We start from the raw sequence: 25,703 nt of genomic DNA on the forward strand, positions 1-25,703 counted from the left end.
GTACATTACCACTTTAATGAATGGATCTGGGAATATCGCACATTCTGTATAAATATCAGTTCATTCACAATTCCCATATAAATAGATGATTCTCCGAATGTTTAAAAGGAACACAACCTGGAATGCAACACTGTAAATACTCATCATGTAAGACAAGAAACTCAAACATATCCGCAGGACACAACGGTGTCTTCCACTCCCGCTGTAGAGAACGCCATAACAGAGGTTCTTTGCATCACTTATGAGGCAGGTACAAGACGGCCGTTCAGCCATATCCATTTTCCAACAGTACCTTGAAAGTTAGAGGGTATTGATAGGAAAAGTAGACCGTTTCATACAGCGTTACGTATAAAACAGACATTATTATAAAAGCTATCTTGTTCCTGAAGCTGGATGTCCCATGGCTGAAGTCAGTCCGACCATAGCTTCACTGGCCTCCCAAAGTTTTTTGGCAATGCCGGCATCCTGCGCATTAGGGCGAAGCTTGCAGGGCTTAGAGTCTGAGAAGTAGCCGCCATTATGTTGGAGAACGTCATCAGATATAGCACAGTATATGACAGTCTGGGCCGCCGCCTGACATGAGATGAAGAACAAGGATGTGAAGACATACATCACTATGCGGAAAAGAAACGAAAATTGGGAGGTCCAATCACCAACCACATAGCCTGCAAGAAAGAGGGATATAATTTAGTATACGCACTGCTGACCAAAGTAGTAACTCTGTATCACATTCAGTAGTGGTTTATGTGGTTTGTCATCATGGAGACTCTCACTGGCGGACTCCAGCGGTCCATGTGCTACCTCTATGGCCATACATCTGAATTCTACATAGTTAGCTAAACCTCAGGAGCTGGATCCATGGTGATCAGCAGATCATTTAGGCAGTGCTTAGATCAAGTGGTATCAATAGATTGAAAAGTACTTCCACATTTACCTCTCCTCTCAGACAAACAGTCACCAAACTTAAAGGGGTATTTGCCCTTCTACCTACTTATGATCTATCCTCAGAATAGAGCATCAAGAGCATATTAACATGGTTCACCACCCAGGATCTTCAGAGATCAGCTGTTCCTCTTGCCAGTACCTAAGTGTATGCAGCTGTATTGTTGCTGGTAGCAGACAGCTCCAAACATTGCACAGTGGCCCGGGTTGGTACTGCAGGCTGAGAGTCATTCACGTCCATTGGACTCACCCTGCAATATCAACTAAAGCCACTGCACAATGTACAAATTTGTCTGTAGTTCTGGCAACAAAAACAGCTCTACATACTAAGACATCGGCTGAGGGAACAGCTGATCGCTGGGGGTCCGAGGCTGCAGGCCCCTGCTGATCTGCTATTGATTATCTATCTGGGTGATAGGTAGAAGGTCCTCTGAAAAGCGGGACAAGCTGCATACCTTTAAAACCCCATACCCATTGTTTCCATTGCTGTTCTTATTTGTGCTTTAGTCCTCTCCCATTTGCTCACATGACATAAGGAGGCTGATGCTGTTTCACTGTTAAGTGGGTGGTCCGCAGCCCCTAGTGTCAGTGGCTGACATGAGAGGGCTAGTATTGGGCTCTGTAGCATGTGAGCAAAGTGGGGATGCCATAGGATTTTAAACTATGTTCTTGTGTACAAAGTGACCCAAAAGAATCTATGTTGGGGAGACTAAGCAGAGACTACAGTCCAGCATGAATCTATAGAGCCAAATATAATGTGGCTGATTAGCCAATACAAATATCACTATTTTCTGGCTAACACGATACCGCACTATCTTTGCTGTATAATGGAAACCCCAAAGCAGATGTAAACAGAGCCTTAAACGTCCACAGTGTATTTACTATTAATTAGAAGCAGTGTTGTAAAGTAATAGCATTTCGGTGTACGGGTTTCTCCTATAATGGTCTGAGAACTAAATGACTAAAGAAAGATCACTCAGATAAATGGTTATGATATTAGGTGGCCTCAGGTGCCACGTGATGCAATTATTGATCGAACCATAGGCCCTGACCTGGATGAACAGCACAAGCCGTGACTCCATGCCTCTCCATCTGTCGAGCCATCTCCTGGGTAAAGTAGACATTTGCCAGCTTGCTTCGGCAGTAGGTGAACAGTGGCACGATGTTGTAGTTTAGGTCCGAGAAGTCCAGCTTTTGATATTTGTGAACGTTAGAAGTTATGGTAACAATGCGGCTTGGAGAACAACTTTTTAGCCGATCTATTAAGAGATTGGTGAGAAGGAAAGGTCCAAGGTGGTTGACTCCGAAGCACATACTGAACCCGTTATCCGTCCAGTCTAGCACAGCCGGAACGCCTGTCAAGTAAAAGAAGCTAGTTAAACCACAAGATACAACTAGAAAAGTGAATGCACCGGTTTTGTTCAGAGCTATGTAATATTAAAGGGCCACTCGGGCAAAATCACTTTTCCTTCTCTGTCCCCCTCACCTGATTGCCTGAAGCATAACTGGTATATAACACAATTTTCTAATGTACTTTGTTTTAATGTCTCACCATCTCCTTGCTTGCTGTAAGCACACTGGCAACACTGCTTACACTCACTGAAGTCAAGCGTCAATCATTGGCTAAACTTGATGGGAATGTCATTCTTCTTTAACTATACTAAACATGTAATGAACTGATCAATAAAAAACTTGCAGCCCTGATTAAAACCCTTTCAGAAAAACCTATGCATCATCCTCACTAGGTTCTCTTAAGGTGCCCAATAGAGATGAGCGAGTATACTCACTAAGGCCAACGTATCCTCCCGTTCGTCTGTAAAGATTCGGCTGCCGGTGCGGGTGACAGGTGAGTTGCGGAGGTGAGCGGGGGGGGGGGGGGGGGGGGGGGGGGGGGGGGGGGGAAGAGAGAGAGATCTCCCCTCCGTTCCTCCCTGCTCTCCCCCGCTGAATCTTTAGAGACGAGCAGAAGGATACTCGGCTAAGGCACTACTCGGCTAAGTTCAATGTGCCGATCCTTCTTTCCTTCAACATCACCTGTCAGGGGGCCCCATACCATGCCAGTTGGCCAGTCCTGCATAAATGTGCAGGTTCAGATGGCTTTTTATGTTTATAGGAGCCTTTAGAGGTGTTCCCTCTCAAATTTGACAGGTCAAATGCCCCCAGCTTCTCCCCAGTGTATCATTGTGTCTTGTCCATGTCCGCTTCTCCATATTAACCTTTAATTTACTATTCTTGGATCTTATGTTCATCATTATTCTCAACCGTAATTCCATCCCCGGTCTGCTTGTCATGCTGATGGACAATCGATTATATTAACACGTTCCATTTTGTATATCCTTGTATTATTTCAGGTGGAGGAGTAACATTGGAATGGCCTGTTATTACATTGTACAATTACACTAGGCAACAAAAATAAAAAGGTTTCCTTCCCAGGAATTTACCACTAGTTTTGCGTTGCCTAGGTCCCATATAACTGGTAATGTGCCTTTTATTGAGATATAACTTTGATTTTCTATCGGTTGAGCTGGGATCTTAGTTGTCCCTATGTCCTATACAGCATACCACTGCAGACATCAAACCCAAGGGTGGCAGATTGTAAGCAAACCTGTCACTGTGCACGGCACATGCATCTGTTTGTTTTTACAAGTCTGGAGCTGCCTGGAAATCTAAATACTTTCTGTTGTTTGCAAGAGACAATCAGACAAACAACATATCCGCATTGGCTTTTCCATGGCCTTGAGAGGTAGCCGGTAATTTATTTTTCTGACATAGTGTTATTTGTGTATAATAAATGTTAGGTTGGGTGCACACGGGGGCTGATTTGCAGTGGAATGTCCACAGTGGGAATCCTGCTGCAAAACAGCTGTGGAATGTCTGCCTCCAATCACCATTTGGGGTGGGTTTTGAAGTGGGTTTATCACTAGAGATGAGCGAGCATGCTCGGATAAGGCAGTTAGTCGAGTGAGCATCACTCTTCTCGAGTAACTGCATTCTCGTCCAAGCAGGCTCAGGGGGGCGGGGGGGGGGGGAGATCTCTTTCACCCCCCCCCCAGCACTCCACCCCGCCGCTCGCCCGAGCCTGCTTGGATGAGAATGCAGTTACTCGAGAAGAGCGATGCTCGCTCGAGTAACTGCCTTATCCGAGCGTGCTCGCTCATCTCTATTAATCACGTATTCTCCCCTAATTGAGAAGAAGTGAATTCTGCAGCAGGAATGGTGAAACAATTTGCATGCTACAGAACTGAATTCCGCATCGCATGTCAACTTCCGGGTTTTGTGTGGATTATTTCCGCAGTGGTGTATGAGATTTTCAGAATCTCCTCCACTTTGTTGCTGCTGTTAACTTTGCAGCAAATCCCCCCCCCCCCGTCTGGACCCTCCCTTAATGTTACTTGATGTTAATTAGGTTTAATGAATTTATGCAAACAAGAAAAAGAAGATAAATCACAGGTCTAATTGCATTGGGCTGTATTTACATGGTCGATAACGAGACATGCCTAAGGTTCTCGGGTGCGACTCACATTGCACAGAACCCAGATACCGCGTCCGTGTTCTATGCGATGTGCGGCACACTGCACATCTGCACGCTCTAGTCTTGTAGGAGATGAAAATAGGCCATCTTGCGATCTCTCTGTCTCACAGCATCGCTGCGAGAGAAATAGGTCCCTTGTAAATAGAGTCACTGCAAATAAAGGGGTCTATGTCCATGCCAGTTTTGTGCAGCCTGCAACGCACAGAACTCTCGTGAGAATATGAGACATATAAATAAGGCCTAATAGGAATTTTTCAAATAAATTACTTTTCTGGTCACAAACCCACAAAGTGTATATTTTGTAAAAGTTTATGACATAAGACATTGGTAACTAAGGGTTACAACCTGGGAACAATAAGTGACAGAACATACAGAATGACATCGCTGCCTTTAGAGATGTGTACGGGTGGCGTGCGCAGCATCTCAGTGTTTACTGCTAGCAATACTTCTGTCTGTATTAAATGCACATCATATAATACGAGTAACTTACAATCGGTCTTTTATCATTTACAAGTGGTCTTACCCGTTGTGTACTAGTGAAATATGTTATGGTGGAAGCTGCGAATTACCATGTGCCTCACTTCACTGGCAGCAAATCCTGTAGCCCCATCTAGTGGACATTTGTGTTATTGTCACAAATGAATATCATTTCTAATTCTACAGGGCACCAAAAAAAAAAAACAGATTGTTAGTACCAGATTAACCCCTTAAGGACACGGCCTATTTTGACGTTGAGGACCAAACGATTTTTGGTATTTTTTCATCTCCATTTTTCAAGAGCCATAACTTTTTTATTTTTCCGTCGACGCGACCGTATAAGGGCTTGTTTATTGCGTGGCGAACTGTAGTTTTTATTGGTACCATTTTTCGTTACATAGACTACATTGTAAAACATTTATTATGTTTTTATGATCGTAGGGAGAGAAAACGCATCAATTCTGCCATATATATATATATATATATATATTTTTTTTTTTTAAGCGTTAATTATGCAGCATAAATGACACACTACATTTTTTTCTGTGGGACGGTACAGTTACAACGATACCAAAATTCTTATATTTTTTTTTAGGTTTTTCCACTTTTCCACAATAAAAACCCTTTTTTTGGAAATTATTTATTTCTAAACTCACTGCATTCAAACTCCTATAACTTTTTGATTTTTCCATGGACGGAGCTCTGTGAGGGCTTATTTTTTGCGAGACGAGCTGTAGTTTTTATTGGTACCATTTTGGGGTGCACACGTTTTTTTTAATCACTTTTATTGCGCTTTTTGGGAGGCAAAATGCTAAAAATTAGTATTTTTTAAAATGCTTTTTGTCGGGCAGGATAAAATGCGTGTTTAATTTATTGTATGCGTCATTACGGACACGTCGATACCAAATATGTGGGATTTTAAATTTTTTAAAATTTTTTTATGCTAATATGAGAAAAAGCATAGAAAAAAGGGTTTTTTAACATTTTTATTTTTTGTACTTTATTTTTCTTTTTTTTTTTTTACACCATCTGTGTCCTTCTGAGGGACTTTTACTGCAGCACTGCAGATCACTACGATAAGGCATGGCAGGATTTCTCTCCTGCCATGCCTTATCACTTACTATAGCGATCACAGGCTATGGCAATACAGGATGCTGGTATCTGGCGTCCTGTTGCCATAGCAACCAGCCGGGCTTTCGCGATGTTATCGCAAGAGCCGGCTGCGCTCCCTCTGTGAACCCCTTCCCTGCCACATTCTACTTAGATCGGGGGGGGTGGGGAGGTAAACAAAAAACACTAAAATAGGCATATGCTTACTATTGTATAACATAAGGGGGTGCAGATAATGCACCATATTTCTTCGCATGCTGACAGCCCAACTGCTATATGGGGCACAGATGCAAGTTACTGATGACAACCACTTCCACATCCTCCCTGCATGGAAGCACCATACCTGCACATAAGTAAAGAATGTAGACCGGGTGTCAGGCCACACAGTGAGTGTAGTGTGCCATGCAGACTTTGCAGCCTTTTTTTTATGCTGGGGAAGCCCAGGGTGTCAGTGCCAGTGTGGTTCGCCCATTGTGAGCAGCCCGCTGGTTTGAAATAAGGCGTCATTAATAGGCTGTGAACCACGCATGGTGCACTACACATACTGTGTGGCATGACACCCTGTCTACATTTTTCACTGCTCTGCAGGTATGGTGCTGGGCAGCCGCCTCCTCCATACAGGGAGGATGTGGAAGCGGTTGTTATCAGTTACCTGCATCTGTGCTCCTCCATATAGCAGTTGAGCTGTCTGCATGCTGAGGGATATGGTGCATTATCTGCACCCCCTATGTTACACAATGGTGAGTATATGGCCATTGTTAAGTCTTTTATGATGTTATACACAGGAGGCCTTTGTTTTCAACACCCAGTCAAAGTATATCAGAGATGGAGATCTGTTCGACCACATCTTTTCTTATCTAAGGCTGCGTTCACATGTAGCAGAAATTGGTGTGGATTTTTTGAAGCAGAAAAACCACGGCAAAATCCTTGGTGTGAGTTTTAAAGTGCATTTTGGTGCGAATCCACAGTTGATTCCAGCCTTTCAGCTACTGCTATGAATAAATAACTAGGACCTAATGGAGCCCGTAAACACGCCGCGTAGAAATAGCCACTCACCCTCTGCACGCAACGGTGCTACTCTCACCTCCGCATGCTCCACTAAGCGTGCGGGGCACACCGTCAACCACGAACCGCTGGGCACTGCCATCTTTTCCCTGGTGACAGGTAGCCACATCCGCATCACCTGACCAGCTGAGTGCATTTGTAAACCCTCGCTTGCTGTCAAGCTAGAAAGCGCAGTGCATGCTGGGTGGGGAAGCTCATTAGCTTGCCTTCTATTTCTGTGCAGGCGGCAACAAATCAGATCTAGGATCTGCAGCCAATTTCAATTTAAAGGCTGAAATCAGCTGGGAATCCGCACCAAAATCTGTGTTAAAATCCGCACCAGTATTAGGGATTTAACACGGTTTTAGATGAAGAATTGATGCAAATTTTCTCTTGCAAAAAAATCGGCGCAAATTTCCACTACTTGTGAACGCACCCTAGAGGAGGATTAGATTTCAGCACAAGGACGGAGCGAGTTTCACTATAAAAAATGTTGGAAAATGTTTTCCTTTTCATAACATCAGGTTCTAAATCCTCCTTAAGATGTACACATCTCCTAAGGCCACCTGTCCATGGACATCGCGTTTTAACGCAGATTTCTGCCGTGGGAGAACACTAAAGTCATCGCGATGAATCTATCATAATGGAAGGTTAATCGCAAAAAAACGCGTCATGCCGCAATTTTTTAAAATACGCCAGCGGAAAATCAGGGCGGATTTCCGCTCGTGTACAGCGGGCTGCACTTTCCACAGTTATCCTATAGAAAGCGTTTCATGCGTTACCCACATGCGGATTATTACTGCGGATGATGCAATGAAATATCACCCGTGGCCAGGAGGCCTAGATGTGTTGTGCAAGGGGGCCAATATTTTGAAAAAGGCCCCTAATTCTGTATCGACAGTCATCTGCACTTATACAGCACCCCTGCTTCCTGCCTGTACAAGCCCACAGGTCAGAATTGGGTTCAGGTGTATTTCTTATTGGACACCGTGTTCCAATTCCTGGTGCTTGGGCAGTTTTCTCTGTGACCGGTAGAAGTAATGGGTCTACATTCTTATGGAAGTTTTACCTCTGAACATGGATGTGTTCAACCCTTACTGCATCACTCACCATCACTGTTGATAAGAATGTCAAGACGGCTTTCGTTCTTTAGAAACTCCTTACAGAAATTGCGGATGCTTTGCAGATTTGCCATATTTAGGCTCCAGAATCGGACGTTCATGCTTGCGCTTTCTTTTTTGATATCTCGTAGAGCTTCTTCGCCTTTCTGCTCATCATGACTTGTGATATGGACACGTGCACCACGTCGGGCCAGGGCAACGGCTGTCTCTTTCCCAATTCCTGATGCCCCACCTAATGTTTAATAAGAGAACAAGGAACAGGAAGACAAAAAGGAGTCAACGAGCTAGCAATACGGCAGGCTGTATACAGAAGTGGCTTGCAGACGTGCGGTACACAAGCTTTCTTCCCTTGCTCACAAAGAACATTTCTCGCTATGTATTGGAACACACTGCATCTGTGACTGAGATATTCGTCCTTCACTTTCCTGCGAATTGTCTCATTCAGTAAATACCGACCATGGAAAATGAGATATTGTGCTCACTGCTATATAGACAGTGGGCCCTGGTAGCTTGTGCAATACTCTGTGAAGCTCATAAGCTATCTCCATGGCAATCAGTGTCCTCTACGATTTTCAAAGCTCTAAAACCCATTATTGTCGAAAGCAGGTTTGGCATTTATAATAGCGCATACCACCTGTTCCGCGGCTGCCTGGCAACTTGCTTACTGTATGCTAAAGTAGTACAGCTCAAAACAAGAGGTGTTGGCAAGAACCACGCAACCCAGCTAAAACAAAAGAGGAACGCAATCACTAAACTTTACTTGCTATACTGTTTCTAGATGTTTTACTTTGAACACCTTTTTACAATTTGCATTGAATTAATCTATACACACAACTGGGTAACTTTGTAAATACATAACATTACTGGTTTTGTACTGATCTCGAGTTACGGACGGTATTATAGTTCAGAGCTGTATTCATAGTTCTGCTCGTTTCTGCGTGGAAATCTTCCAGCATTACTTACAAGGGCTGCATACCACAAGGTGCTCTGGAGATCTGCATAACACGAATGTGTCACACAGCAAGCTTGTTCACCGTTTCCAATAAGAGCCAATAGAATTGTGAATTCGGCTCTGAAGTTAATACAGGCCGTAACTTATGATCAGTGCAATGTAGAGGCCTATTTGGAGGAGACGAATGTCGGGCAAATGATGCTTGATACTCGTCCCCGCTCACGTGCTTTTGCACAGGAGAGGGTATTGTTGCTTCACAGGAGGGCGGCTGCAGTAGATTTCTCTCCTCGCTCTCCCCCGCCTCTCTCCATTCACCTAACATAGTGGCGGTTCAGTACTGAACGGCTGCTATTTACGCTCATCGTTCAGGATTTTAAGCTGCATAAAATTCTGAACGATGAGTGTAAATAGCAGCCGTTCAGTACTGAACCGCCACTATGTTAAATCAATGGAGAGGGGCGGGGGAGAGCGAGGAGAGAAATCTCCTGCAGCTGCCCCACTGTGAAGCAACAATACCTGCTCCTGTGCAAGAGCAGGGTACTTGCGGGGACAAGTGTTGGGCATCGTTTGCCTGACATTCGTCCCGTCTAAACCTTACAGACCACTCTCGATTGTAATCTTGATATATTGCTATGTGATGCTGTCTTCAGTTGCCGGAAGGAGCTGGAAACGGGCGACAGAGGTAAAGGTTCAGGTACGGTTTATTTTCTTTAGATAAATAACTCCTCAACATACATAGGGTACTGTATAAGTGATGTTAATTTTAGGGTACACATTACTTTTTGATTACTTTTTATTGTGGGTTTAGGGAGCTGTGGTGTACTTATCCTTATTCTAATGGGTCAGTATAGTTCTAGTTGCACCAAATTCATATATTTTTAAAAAGATTTTACTACTTAATGCATAATAAAATTTATTTTTTCATAGAAAAAAAAATGTTTTTGCATTGCTACGTTCCGATAGCCATAACTTTATTTTTCCATCTATGCAGCTGTGTGAGAGCTTGCTTCTGCAGGATGATCTGCCAATTTCACTTGTACCATTCTGGGGGTTTTGATCTCTTTCTATTCTCTTTTTTGTGTTAGGCAGAATGATCAAAATCTGCAATTCTCACTAAGCTTTTCTGTTTATTGCGGCGTGTACAAGGATAAGTAACAATACGTTTATAATACAGGTGGTTACAAAACGCAGCAATACTGATTTTGCCGGAGTTTTTTATCCCCTTTATAGTTTTTCCAAAGTAAATCGTTTTCTTTTTATGTGAACATCTTATTTTCTCATCACATTTATTTAATCATCAATGGAACTTGAAGATCCTGTCAACTGTGAATGATTTAAGGAAAAACATCGCTTAGATCAGGGGTATCATACTCAAATACACAGTGGGCCCAAACTAAAAACTAAAAACCTCAATATTTAGTGAAAAAATGTGTACAGTTGAGCAAGCTTTTCCTTCTCATCAAAACAATTAACCTTTTTCATATGAAACAAACTTAAAGGGGTTGTCTCGCGGCAGCAAGTGGGGTTATACACTTCTGTATGGCCATATTAATGCACTTTGTAATATACATCGTGCATTAAATATGAGCCATACAGAAGTTATTCACTTACCTGCTCCGTTGCTAGCGTCCTCGACTCCATGGCTCCGTCTAATTTCGCTGTCTTCTTGCTTTTTTAGACGCGCTTGCACTGTGTGGTCTTCTCCCCTTCTGCTCGGTCCGCCACGAGCGGCGTTCTGGCTCCGCCCCCTTCTACGCATCATCGCGTAGCTCCGCCCTGTCACGTGTGCCGATTCCAGCCAATCAGGAGGCTGGAATCGGCAATGGACCGCACAGAGCCCACGGTGCACCATGGAAGAAGACCCGCGGTGCATCGTGGGTAAAGATCCCGGCGGCCATCTTGGTGAAGGAAGAAGTAGGAAGAAGGAAGACGTCGCAGAGCGGGGATTCAGGTAAGTAATATATATATTTTATTTTTTTAACACATCCCTTGGGTTTGTTCTGCGCCAAACGGGGGGGCCTATGCAAAAAAAAAAAAAAAAAATGTTTCGGCACGAGACAACCCCTTTAAGTCATTGAATCTGGAACAGGCCAACAATGATTTCTTTGAATGAATATTCAACCACTTAAGTCCATGCCTTGGAGTAGCAAAGAAAAGTGCAGAAAGAAAAAAATTCATTCAAGTTCTGTTTGCTACACTCAGATCTACTCTGATGCATACCGGTCAAAGCCAGATGCATGGCATTTCTTCCTAGATGCTAGTTCATCAATGTTTGGGGTCAGGCTCTGAGCTGAGGAAATCCTCAGGATTGGGTGAAGGTGTTCATTAGCGAGACAACTCCCGTGCGATGGTTTATCTTCTTCAAGGAGAGTAGTTGCTCACACAGTTATGTGCTGCCAAACATGAGAATTTGAGCAACTTGGGTATGGAGCTGGGGCATGGTGTCAGGGATGGAGCATCCCGATGCACCCCCACTGTTGTAGCCGGAGGCCGGCTATCAATGACAGCCAACTCCTGCTGCCGGATGGCGTAGGATCTCTTCTCATCTTGCGCTATCCACAGGGTGCAAGTGTGCATCTTGCTGCATTAAGTACCCCATAGCCAGAACGTACAGTTACGCCCTGTGCCGTTAAGGGGTTAAAAATGCTTGCCTTTTATCTGGGAACACAACATTGCAAACTTTGATCAGGCACTTTTTGACAGTCTCTGCCTCATTAAAAGGGCCGGGATGATTTTGCAATCTCTGCTGTCACAATAAAACTGGCCTTTACAGCAGTCTCACTTTGTGATATGGCTTTTCTGAACACAGTCTGTCGTAAAACCAAAATTCTTTTCATCTCCTCTACTTTCTGGCGCTTTTGCGCTATGCCCAGGTCCTTGTTCTTGTCATGGTGTTTTGTTTCATAGTGTCTTCTTATATTCTTTGGTTACAGCTACGTTGGCTCCACACACAAGATCAACAAGTCTGTTCTTTAGATTTGAGGAACAGATATTCTGCTTCCCACTTTTCTAGAAAGCCTCTGTTTTACACCTTTTGTTTGGCCATTTTTGGGAGGGGTGGACTTATGTGACTGGTAGCGTGAATGAATGAAGCACTGATGAATGTCAACTGAGAATGGGGTGCTTATGGGTACTGACTGTTGTACCAACGCACCAGCAGAGCATTGTAGGATTTGTAATATTAGGCCTTCCCCCGCAAGTACGGTACGATCTCTCACGGACCAAATATAACGATATCATGGGCCAGATTTGGCAGGCCAGAGATTGAGACCTCTGTCTTAGATAATACACTACACTACTTAAGTAGTTCACTGTATTGTCTGACACTGTCTTTTTCATCACTGACAGCAAAGCCTGTTACTGTCAATTAAAAAGAAAAAACTGAACAGAACAGGCCATATGACAGATCTAGAGGTCATGATTTGACCTCTGGTTGCCATGGTAACTATCAGCGCTATGCAGTCCGATTGCAGGGTTCCGATAGGATGTACAGCGGGTCATCTACTATCAGCCCATAAGCTTAACTCATAGGTCTAAAAGTAGGTGACAGAGTCTCTCCACACTGATCCTCCCTTCCTTCTTTGACAAGGCCCACTCACCCGTTGCCTGAAATGTCCAATGAGTGCTCAGCTGTTACAGCGTCCTATCGCTGCTGGTTCAGACCAGGCACGACTTAAAGTAGTGCGGCACAGCACCATTTTAGGATACAATAAAATCTATGTCACGGTTTTAGGAAAAGATAGAACTGCGCATCATATATAGGGCGAAGTAATCAAATGAATTTGATTCATCGCCGATCCCTAGTGTAAGTAATACAATGCTTTTGTAAAGTTCCTCAATTTTATATAGATCCTAAAGACAGACATTTATATACATAAATTGTAAAGTTGTGCTCAAATATGAAAATGCCCTTGAAATTGTACATACAGAACTCCATTATGAATCACATTAGGAATCGAGGTTATGGGGATTCTCTTCTGAAAATGCCTTTGATGTTGAATACTCTTGTATAAAAAAAAAGTTTTCAAGGCCGCTAGGCCTCTTCGTCAGGCTGCTGTAACAACATATATCTGAAGAAATATATATACTAGCTGATATACCCAGCTTCGCCCAAGTTACTTTGGTACAGGCAGTTTACCTGTTGTTCACACAGAAAATGTTCATGAAGTCATGGTTACCGTTAGATTCTCCTCAGACTGCATGTACAGATGTTCTTCTGCAGAATGTGCCACCCCTCCCACTCTACTCACTTTTTACCCTTAAAGGTATTACCTGTTTTTATTCAAATTTAACACCAGACTGGAAGTTTGCAGCCCTTTCTTAGCCTTAAAGGCATGCTCTATCCCTGCAGTCCATGGCCGCTTCCTTACGTAGTTTTTAGCCTTTCAGTATATGCACACAGAGGTCAGTTAGATGGTTCTCAGTATATACACATAGAGGTGAGGTAGATTCTCCACAGTATATACACAGAGGTCAGTTATATTCTCCTCAGTATATGCACACAGAGGACAGTTAGATTGTTGTGCCAAATTTCACGCTTGTACAACACCAGGAAGTTACATTACATAAGGGTGCACTTACTTTTGCAATTGCCATTGAATAATCGGGTTCTGAACCCCTCACTTTTCCTATTTAGAACCTAAAGAATGCTTGTGCCAAATTTCACGCTTATACAACACCGGGAAGTTACATTACATAGGGGTGCACTTATTTTTGCAATTAGCATTGAATAAATCGAGTTGTGACCCCGTTACATTTCCTATTTAGGACCTAAAGAATGCCCGTACCAAATATTATGTCTGTACGACACCGAGAAGTTAGAGAATTAATGGCGAGTCAGTCAGTGAAGTCTTTCGCCTATAATATATTATATATATATATAACAGAATAGAGATGTTAGTGGACATTTACTGAGTCTGGCACTTCCTACACCAGTCTTAGAACAGCATCCCCCAGTGCACTTAATCCAAGGAGAGGCACACAACTCTTCATGTATTACACGCATCCCCGACACCTCTGCGTACCTTCTCAGAAATGAACACAACCACATCCCCAAATATAAGAGAGTGTTCACACTTATGCAATCACATTAATTTAGTTTTGCCATTTTTATTTTTTCAACCTAAGATTGGCTTTACACGGGCGCTAAAATCACGCAAGATTTGTGCGTTATGAGATGCACAAATATGAACCCCATTCTTTTAAATGGGGTCATACACATGAGCGATATTTCCGTGCATGGCATATGAAACCGCTTCACATCCTCTGGGATTTCACATGGATAGCGAGCGCGATATGGGTCGGGACTCACAGCCCCATATAGTGCTTGCCCGTGTGAAGTTAGCCTAAAAGATTCCGGTTTGTTCTCCAATGGAATTATAGATAGATAACGGGTCACATTGAAATAAATCTGAAACGCTTCATCTTTGCCAGATTTTCAAAAACTTGGCATTGTAACAGGGGTGTGCAGACTTTTTATATCCACTGTATGTTGTTGTTACACCAGCCTAAACAGCGCTATATGCTGGCTAAAGCCAGTCCTGCATGAGGTGGCACGTTGGATAGGATCCAACAGCAGAGAGGCTGGCAATATACAGTAAGAGAACCCCGACGGATGTCTTCCAACATCGGAGCTGTACAGCCTTAAATCATAACGTCTTCAGAGGTCAGACCGTGGATTGGAAAGGGTTAATGTGGGCAAACATTATTTTGGCTCTACATCTTTAAACCACCTTTGAACAGTTGACATCGCCTGGGCATGTACGACTCGTCAAACATTTTCCCTACAGCGGAAATATGGTATTACCATGACTGTGCAACACATGATCCAGCCTGGAAGGATGAGACCCCCTTTTAGTGGTTTTTCTCTCTGGCCAATAATGGCGGTCCTCAGCATGTGATCCACCTCTACGATGTCCGCATGAAAAGAGTTGTCATATTGGAACATAAAACCTCTTTAAATCAAATTTTTTAGCATAAAAAAAGGAAACAAAACAAAGTAATTTTATATTGTGTTGCACAGCCTTTGATCAGCCTTGTGTTTGCTGACCACCACGTCTTCACTTGACTGCTGCTCATTTTTTACTGTACATGGCGCCGGACCATTTTTTGTCATTGGCTCCCTGCTTACACGCGACGTTAGATCCATACTCATATGTTCACTGGTCCGTTTTACTCTTCTGCCGTTTGTAGTAAAGTAGAAAATGAAGAACACACGCAAGTAAAGATCTGCAGTTTCTGCAAAAAGTAAATGAGGCATTAACACTGCCAGGCTGCTTGTTTCCAACAAGGAAACAAATGAAAAATAAATTGAAGAAACATCTCGCAATCCCCTCTTGTTTTCCCGAATGTAATCGAAATACAACATGCGGTTAATGAAGCAGCAGTGAGCGGCGCATGGCGGCCAGGAGATGTCACTTCCTCTGTGGGGGTGGAGTGGATTGGCACAATTCGAAAGGCACGCAAGGAGTCACACAGAGACCAGGTGGCTTAGTTTCCTTTTGAAAGCCCAGCTACTTACATCTCTGTCAGTACTAATTCATTTACAGGCATCTCGACGTTGAGCTGGACAAAAGCACCACTTGGAAAAAGTTTTGGTCATTTGGCATTGATGGGGACTAGCGTCGCCAAATCACAGCATGGCCTTCTGTAAATATGCATCTAGGAGAACATGCCAGATTCATGGCAGGAAGTGAGAGCGCTTACGAGATGAAAACTTGTCTATAGAAAAATGAAGACATTAGGTCATGTGGATAATTAAGAGATAATTTACTGATATTCTCTGTAAGCGGATTAAAAGCAAATTAATATGTTGCTAATACTGATCATAATGAGCATCGCAATGTCTTGGCCAAAGTCCTACCAGGAAGCATCTGGAATTAAATGCTACGTGAAATCCCACCAACAATAAAAGAGTGATTTACTGCAGACCAAGTGTTGTACGTTATAGCTTTGACCTTCATTATATTATCCTAAACATATAGTAATATAAGGCTGCGGGCCAAAAGTAGTATAAATCAAGAAATTTACTGCAGCACCGAAAAAGGCTTAAGTACAACTGAAATGTTGTACGTGGGTGGCCAATAAAGACATTGGCTTCATATGGATGCTGCGGTCTTCTTTATCCGCTCTTGATATTATTGATAGAGGATTGGATCTTCTTCGCGGTGGCTCTGCATCCAGATAATAATGCATGGCTTATTGGATCTTTGTATAATGGACATGGTAGTATGGCATGTGTCGGCCCCATAATGATCTGGAGCAAGTTCGGAGAAGAGTTACCAGGATGGTAAGTGGTCTGCAAATCATGTCCTATGAGGAACGGTTAAAGGATCTGGCTTGCAAAAAAGAAGGCTGAGAGGAGACTTAATAGCTGTCCACAATATCTGAAGGGCTGTCACACTGCAGAGGGATCAGCTGTATTCTCATTTACACAAGGAAAGACTAGAAGCAATGGGATGAAACTGAAAGGGAGGAGATTAGATATTAGAAAAAAATTTCTGACAGTGAGGGTGATCAATGAGTGGAACAGGTTACCACAGGAGGTGGTGAGTTTTCCAATGGAAGTGTTCAAACAAAGACTGGATAAATATCTCTCTGGGATGATTTAGTGAATCCTGCATTGAGCAGGGGGTTGGACCAGATGACCCTGGAGGTCCCTTTAAACTCTACCATTCTATGAAATCATTATTACATAATAGTACTATGGCTCTGTACAAACTACAGATTGTATTGAGCACTAATAGGCACTCACAGGCTTCTATGGATCCCTTATTGCACCTCTGGAGGCCTCTAATTATATTCAGAGGTGTACAGAGGATATTTCTGTCCAAAAGTTGCTGCATATCCAGACCCAGTATGGCGAAGGAATACTCCTATAGAAATACAGGACATCAAAAGACTCTACTGTGTGTATGAGGCCAAACAGGAGCCCTATGGCCGGTAGAATTGGAAAACACTTGAAGATCGCCTACACCATGTTATTCTGAAAATCTGTAAGAATCCTATCTGTTTGATCTGAACTTCCAACAAATGGAATGATTGGCTCAACTGTTGACGACGTCACATGGGATTCAGTAATCCACATAAAATCCTATTGCTTTTTTCACAAAGTCCAATTATATATAATTTATCATGTAAAAATAAAACAAACATTTGCCCTCCTTGTGATGGATAAGATAAAGGTATAGCAATCTTTCCCTTCTACTTCCCAAAAGGTCAGAACTGAATAATGGATTAATAAAAACCAACAGCACAGACACACAATGACCATCACAACGATCCTATATACAGAATGCAGCTGGGACAGGGAAGGACCACGAAAACAACTCCGTTCCATAAGCAAGAGCTATTGAGCTCAACCTGACAAAATAGCCTCAAGATGCATTTCACAGCAAAATCTGAGTGGAAGACCCCTACCCATGTCTCCCCTTATTTTTGAGTTATCAGTAGTGGTTTTAAGGCTCCCAACCCCATCGATACTGTCTCCCAATAGGTCTAAAGATAGAAAAGTGTGCGCACAGGACCACCTTCTGCATAATAGAAGAAGCTCCAATTATGTGAAAGGCAGTGGCACATTTCCAGGATGTAAATATTCATCATTATCAGCAGACTCGCTCATCAGCTGTTTGAGGAGGCTGCGGTAATTGGGCGAGTGCTGTGACCTTGGCCTGTGATTCCACATCCATTGGTCAAATAGCCCATCTGCAGCTCAGTCCTATTCAAGCAAATGCGACTGAGCTGCAATACCAGGCACAGCCAATACAGAATGTGAGGCGCTGTGCCTGAGAAACAATGAAGAGGTTACAGTGCTGATGTAAGTGCCATGGCCCTTTCGAATGGCTCAGGAGGGGTGCTGGGAGATGCACCACCACCGATCATGTATTGATGACCTAGCCTAAGGATAGGTGATCAATACTTAAGTTCCAGACAACTTTTAAGGTGGTCACAGATGTAGCATTATTTTTACATGTCTGACCATAAATGACCACCATTCATGGCGACAATCACTCCATTTTTTTGTGAGTTTGACTATTGTTCTGTATGGGCTAATATTATAGAGCAGTTGTCCCCATACGCCGCATCAGTTCAATAGAGATTGCAGACTTGAGCGTGTTGTATCATAGATCTGTCGCTGTATTATGCTGCTCTATGTATAAGTGTAACACAAGTTTAGGAAGTGAATGGCAGCGCTACTGTCAGCAGCACTGTTCTCAAATATCAGCAGGCTTGGTCCAGATTCCTACCGCTGCTATCCGGAGCTCTAACGCTCTGAGCCGTGGCATGGATTAACCAATTTATAAATCCTGTCTCCACAATGCCTTGGCTGTGATTGGTTCTTCACCTGCTGCTCAGCCAATCAATGCAGCCCTCGATGAACCAATCCCAACCTTCTCATTGGTTCATCAAGTCCTGCATAGATTGGTTATCGAGCGCTGCTCAGCCAATCAGAGTCCTCGCTTCCTGGAGGTGGGATTTTTGAATCCTGTAACGAGGAAGTGATCTTCTGTGGGTGAACAAGGACTGCAGGATACACAGCGGAGCTCCGGATAGCAGCATGAGGACCTGGACTGAGCCTGCTAGGTAAGTTAGGGCTTATTTTCATGGTAGGTCTTATTTTCAGGGAAACAGGGTAACTGTCAGCTAGTCACATTTCCTACCTAGAAGATTCTGGGAGTGTTTTCCTATTTTAAAAAATGCGCGAGCAACAACTCTGTGCAATTCTAGTTGCTACAGCTTCATGTTACAGATGATCAATTTTTGCAATTTTAACATGAGAATAGATTAAATAAGAAAGCAAAAACCAAGAAACTGTCCATTGAATTGCTTTTTGCTAGTCCTGCTGGTGCCGTAAAATCAATGCAGGTTGTGGGTCTGCTGTGTTGCACGGTGTTAGAGTGTGCAGTTTGTATACAGAAATGGGATCCTATCGGCTCGTAGAAGTCTCTATATTGAGCTTAGAGCTGCCTTCCCAAGACACAGCAAACTCAGGACTGGAGTGAGAATCTTCACAGTTGACCAATGTGTCCTGCCCAGTGAATTCCTCCGTTGCAAGTCTACAAGCTACATGCGGGTAACCTAACACATCGAGGGAAATTAACGAAGACTGGCATTTTAAATGTTGGTCTTAAAAGGATTTTCCCAGCGCACAATGGGCCTAAAACATGAAGGGGCGCGTGGCTCTTCATGTATCTAGTGCATCTAGGTTCCTCCATGCGCCCGAACAGACGTCTACGCCAGGTCCAACCTGGGTTACATTTCTGGTATAATTGTATAATAAGCAACTGGCATGAATTACACATAGATCTGTCATTGGGGACGGACACTTCTTACAAAAGTGGAGAGAGCAGTGCAAAAAGCAGAAAAGTGGCAAATTTTTGCGCAAGAAGTTGCTATTTTTTTATGCCGGAAACTGGCGTAAAAGGCTTTATGGATGTCCCTCACTAATCTTTTCTAATACTTAGATCATGAAGTCTAAAAATGTGCCAAATTTATGGCAGTAGCTCATGCTTGATGAAAAATTTGGTGCATCTTTTGATGGTCCAGTCTAAGTTGATATCATCCATTGGTTGTCTTAGTTTACGCCACATTATGGCACACCGTATCAGATAGGACATCCTCCTTTGCTCAAGAGGCCATGTTCCATTACCAGTAGGCCCAAACAAGGGGCAGAAAGTGCCTAAAATACATAATAAATGTAGTACAAAGCATGTAAACCAGTTCTTGGGTGCGAACGGAGACAGAATTCTAGTACAATTAGCTTTCTTAACTCTCCCCAGTGAGTCCTCACTGAAACAAATGGCCTGTGACTCATGAACCCTCCGAGTCAAAGCCCGATTCCAGGCATTCAACGACAAGTGCAGATACCCACCTGCTGAGGGCGTAGTTGGTCATCACATCAAATTTTTTGGTGCCAAATCAAGCACTACGTCAGTCCATATAGTCCCTTCAATTTACATTCTGCAACATACGATAAATGAATATACTGGGATAACCCATATTAAAGGGGTGCACAAGATTAGGAAAAGGTCTGCTTTACTCCAAAAACAGCACCAGACCTATCTGCAGGTTGTGCGTGGTAATGATGCTCAATCACTTCACTGTCCATGGAGAGACGGAAGTACAAAGCCATCTTCTTCTAATCTCATACACCCTCTTCTCTGAAGATGAAGGGAGCAGTGTAGGGTGATGCAGATATGACTTGAGTGTGATAACTTTCTACGACAAGTTCTGTCATCTTAAAGGGGTTGTCCCGCGAAACAAAGTGGGGGTAAGCACTTCTGTATGGCCATATTAATGCACTTTGTAATATACATCGTGCATTAATTATGAGCCATACAGAAGTTATTCACTTACCTGTTCCGTTGCTGGCGTCCTCGTCTCCATGGTGCCGTCTAATCTTCAGCGTCTAATCGCCCGATTAGACGCGCTTGCGCAGTCCGGTCTTCTCCTTTGCTGAATGGGGCCGCTCGTGCCGGAGAGTGGCTCCTCGTAGCTCCGCCCCGTCACGTGTGCCGATTCCAGCCAATCAGGAGGCTGGAATCGGCAATGGACCGCACAGAAGCCCTGCGGTCCACCGAGGGTGAAGATCCCGGCGGCCATCTTCACAAGGTAAGTATGAAGACGCCGAACCGCGGGGATTCGGGTAAGTACTATCTGTTTTTTTTTTTTATCCCTGCATCAGGTTTGTCTCGCGCCGAACAGGGGGGGCTATTGAAAAAAAAACAAAACCGTTTCGGCGCGGGACAACCCCTTTAAGTAATTGTTATCCCATCTGAACCCAACAACACCATTTAAACGATGGTGCAGAACGGTAATTTAACACGCGGCAAGTTAAACTTTGCTACATATGTATCTGGTAGACTCTGCTCACCTGTTATGAGGACAGTTTTGCCATCTAGTCTTTTTGGATCAAGACAGGGGCGTCTGCTCTTGAAGCGTCTTTGAAGCAAGGCTAGGAATAAGGCAGCCAGCACGGTGACGAGCACGTACATGGTGTCTTCCTGCAATACACAATCATCAGGGTAATATGACAGAGAGATGAATATACACACAGGAGGGACTGTCACACTGCTGCAAGGTCCACCATACCGGCCGGCATGCCCCAAAATTACTATACGAAGGACATTTTTACAACTGGCGACAACTATTTTTGGGCGCTTTGATAGTCTTAAGTAAAAGTGACATCACAACCGTTAATGTGGCTTACGACACTCACTCTAGTTTCTGACCAAACGCTGCATCAATACCGCGGAGCAGTGAGATCATGCCGTCAATGGAAGCAAGAGCCATGGAGGGCAAACTGCGGCACACAAACCGATAGGTGTCAGCACTAATCAGCGGGGGTCCAAATGTCTGTCCGCTAAAGGGGATATACTCCGACCGCCGCCATGTCCAAGGAATGTGCTACGTGGTAGAGTCTTACAAACTACAGACCTGTGCGCTGCAAAATTGGCGCAGCCCATCCTTGCCTGGTGTTTATTTGGAATTATAAAACTGATGGAGAAGATTTACAATAGCTGCCACCATAGGAACAACGCGCCAATCTCCGACCCAGCGCATCCATCAACAGGCGTACACCCAGCGGATGAACCTGCTGATTTGGTAAACCAGAGCCAGGTCAAATGCGATGATGTTTTGTAACATTTCTATGTACTAGAAGAAAATGGCGCGGTGATTCATAAATACAGTGTTCAACTAAAACATAACATTTTTCAATGTATTTATATCCAAAAACTGTCATTTTTCTCTCATCCGCTGGACTGCGGAGGTAGCAGAGCGGAGTATGTCATTTAGCTATCTATTTGGAGCATCATAAATGCCTGACTTTTATTTTTGTTCTGCAGCACATATGACAAGAAGCTGAAGCAGAGCACCATATTACGGTATTACGTAATGGTGAGATGTAGAGCTATAAATGTACAAAGAGGTGTTAGCCAAGTCTAAAATTATCCTAAAAGTGTCAAATATCTTCAGCGCTACGTGGCCAGAGACGTCAATCAGCGCAGAGATGTCACCGAACGCTGTGTCCTTACTGCGTCCAAGGATGTACAGAAGACGGGTTGCGGGGCTGTAGCTACGTAAGGGTCTGCTGTGTCAGCTTTGGAACCTGCTGAGGATATTTAAAGAGACTTTTCAGTGATTTTGAGCCCTAAAAGCGAAAACTTATGAACTCAAAAGTAGCGGATGTGCGGAGTCCGGGGATTGAAGGTCTAGGTTTACTTCAAGGCCGTCAAATCTCAAACCGGCTACTGCAGTGCAGAAGTAGTCCTCTCACCATGTGCATGCCTATGTAGATTGCCGGAAGTGGTCAGCGACGGTTTGACAGCTGACACTGAGGAACAGCGGGGAAGGTAAGTATAAAGCCGAACTTACATGAGCGTGATTACAGTGTGTGTTACACGCGCAATATGAATGGAGTCGGTGAAAGGACATTCATTTCCATTGATCCATTCACATTTGTGTATATTCAGGGCGTAATAAATGTCATACATGTGCAATTACATTGCGTATGCACAGCGTTGATGCGCAAGGTCGCTAAGCGACAGAGTGGGAAGTAAAATTTTAAAAAATCAACAAGTCAGACTGCGCATGGCAGCGTGTGTGAAATACACGGTCCTGCGCAGTCCAAGGCGCGATACACTGGTTCACACAGCGGTAAAACGCTGCGTTATACATGTAGCGGTCTACCACATGTTTGTGTGAGCCCGCCTAACACTTCCATCCCCGCACACAGCGGTCACCTATTAGGAGTTCCTAAGCTTAGCTCACCGATACCCTTAGGCTGCCCACACACTGGCGAGCGTGATTTTTGCGCAATGCAAGAATGTGTGAAAACGCTGAATTATTAAACTCACGCTTTTCAATCACTTCATTCCCGTCGGCGATGTTGCAAACATTATAAATCACTGCCTGCCCGACCGTTCTGCGTTTTGCTTTTCTTCATCCTCATATTTCCCTATGGAGCTTCCGTTTTATCGCAACACACGAGGCGGCGATTTTCGCGTGATGTGTTTTTAACATTAGAAACGCTTATTGTCAACGATCGCACAAGAAAAATTGCGGGTAGCGCTGATCCGTGATGGTTTTCCAGGAAGAAAGCAACGCTGACGCTCAGACATCTCTTGCACAAAAATGCAATATTGCTGCGATTTTCTTGCGGCAATATTGCGCTCAGCAGTGTGAAGGCAGCCTTAGGCCGCCTGCACATGGGCGGAAATCCCGCGGCGGGATTTCCGCCACTGAAAGCCTGCATAGGAGTGCATTACAATACGCTCTCCTATGCAGATGGCCGCGGTTTGGCCGAATCTCGTGCGGCAAACAAACCGCGGCATGTCCGCACAGAGATGTCACTGACCCGGCCGCCGGCTCCGGTCTGCGCATGCGCCGGCACATGAAAGAGCCGGGGCCGCCGGGCGCGGGTAAGTACGCGCTCTTCCCTGCAGGCGCTGGGGTCGGGTCCCGCGGCGAGGATCCTCGCCACCGGATCCGATCCGCTCGTCTGCAGGCGGCCTTAAGGAATATTTAGGGGTGCACTCAAAACAGACGTGTATCTGAGCAGATATCACCCCTTCAATGGGAAGAGTGACGTCAACTGCATCAAAATCCACAGCGCAAAATATGCTGCGGATCTTGGACCGCCTTCACACGGGCGAGAAAATTGCGCGAGACGATGTTTTCTTGCACAGCGCCCTTTGTTTGCAACGGGACGGGCGGCAGCAGCGCGCCATGTGTTATAGATATGCGATGCCAGGTTTTCAATTGTAAACAATGCGATGAACTCAGGATCCCTGAAGTGAGGTGAGGCGGTTTTGACATAAAAACGCGTCGTTTCTGCGGAAATTCACATGGTGGGGAGCGCGATCCGGGGACGGGATTCACAGCCCCATGTCACGCTCGCCCGTGTTAGGTTAGCCTCCTGCTCATGGCTGTAAGCTTCCATCCCGCGGATTCAGAAGCGGAGCCCTCTGCAGCAGCAGGCGGCAGTCGTCACACGGGCGAGAAAATCGTGCTATTTTGGGGTGCGAGGAAACGCAAAATTATGAAACGCATCATTTTCAATGGTTTCCTTCCCGTTTGTGACGTTTTCCATCATGGGACGTTCGCCGCCCGGTCTGCCTGGATTTGCTCTCGTTTCCCTGTGGAGCCTCCGATTTATCGCATCACAACGTACAAACCTGCGATGTTTTTTGCGATGCGTTTTACTCCTGTTGTCGTCTATTGAGCAAAAAAAATGGCAGGCGGCAGCGATGCAGCGCAAGAGTATTGTGCAGGAAAAGCACCGCCGACGCTCAGACATCGCACGCGCAAATATGACAGAGCGGCACAAGCTTCTTGCGGCGATATTGCGCTGACCCGTGTGAAGTCAGCCTTCAACAGTGGGGATCGCTGAGAACGCTGACCCCCGCTGTTAACCCCTTACATGCCACATGAAGAAATAGCGCTGCGTGCTGTGCTTGGTCTACTTTGGTCTTTTTTCTTCAAGAGTTCTTAATGCCGCCGGTAACAAACACAACTCTGCTACAACACATACATATATATATATATATACACACACGTGTGTGTTTGGATGGGTGTATATTTGGGGGTCGATAAACCCGGGTTACATAGACCTCCCCCCACCCAGCCGGTTACCTGGCCCACCACCACCCAGAGGCACCATTCCTCTCTCAGCGCACTTGTACCGGCAGCAGCTCACAGCCGTCCGCATATCTCCACTCCTATTGGTTGGCGCCGGCCGCCTCCGACATGTAGAGCGCGCAGCACTCCAGTACAGGATGTCTCCCTCACAGCCAGGCAGCGGCCATATTACCGGAGCCGGCACTCAGTGATTGCCGGCTGCTGACATACTGCAAAATGGCAGCTTGAGTGGAGACAGTTTCTCTTCTGAAATGAACTTTATTTGCACACAGCAGAGCCCTCGCCCCGTCAATGAGGCGCCTGCTGCCCATTTCCGCTGCAGCTGTCCTCAGCATCAGCAGCTTGTTGTCTGCTCTGCCCGGCTGCCATTTTCATACTTCATAGTATTTACATTACACAGGGAGTCATCAATAAAAGTGACAATACATCTCAGTTAGTCTCACTCCTGCATTAGGGGCAGCTCAGTTCTGCTCCATTTTTGGAGAAGTCGATATTGTAAAACAGAAAAACATCATTTTTTTCCCCTCACTTTCAATGTTTTGGTTTTTTTTAAAGAACACTTTCCGTTTGCCTCCGTTCCGTCAGATTTCCATTTTTTGGGATGGTAAATTCACAGTCTGCAGTGTTATTTTTCTATCCAAAAAACGTAAACCTGACAGAATTTGAAGCAAACCGAAGCCTTTCCGTTTTTTTTTTTAAACCCCATTCAAATCAATAAAGAAAAAAAAACATTTTTCCCCCGTTTTCTCTCTTCCAAAAATGAAACAGAAAACGGAGGCCCTGAACTGACCCCAACGCCGACGAGCGCAGGCTGCGGTATCCACTTCATGTTCTTTCATCCTCAGTTTGTTCTACTTGTGGTTGATATTTTGGGGCTCCAGAAGCG

General features: G+C 44.5%; 1 protein-coding gene across 1 annotated transcript; it reads right to left on the reverse strand.

The window, feature by feature from the left end:
• Window positions 1-24,888, reverse strand: LOC136628201 (retinol dehydrogenase 13-like). Its single transcript, XM_066603919.1, has 5 exons — window positions 24,812-24,888; window positions 21,051-21,180; window positions 8,216-8,458; window positions 1,995-2,297; window positions 1-665 (listed from the first exon to the last, which is right to left on the reverse strand). The coding sequence occupies exons 2-5, from the start codon at window positions 21,169-21,171 to the stop codon at window positions 373-375; spliced, it is 960 nt and encodes a 319-aa protein (XP_066460016.1). The 5' UTR covers window positions 21,172-21,180; window positions 24,812-24,888; the 3' UTR covers window positions 1-372.
• Window positions 24,889-25,703: the final 815 nt, after the last annotated feature.

The sequence above is a fragment of the Eleutherodactylus coqui genome, chromosome 5, assembly GCF_035609145.1.
Source record: "Eleutherodactylus coqui strain aEleCoq1 chromosome 5, aEleCoq1.hap1, whole genome shotgun sequence".
NCBI classification, from domain to species: Eukaryota; Metazoa; Chordata; class Amphibia; order Anura; family Eleutherodactylidae; genus Eleutherodactylus; species Eleutherodactylus coqui.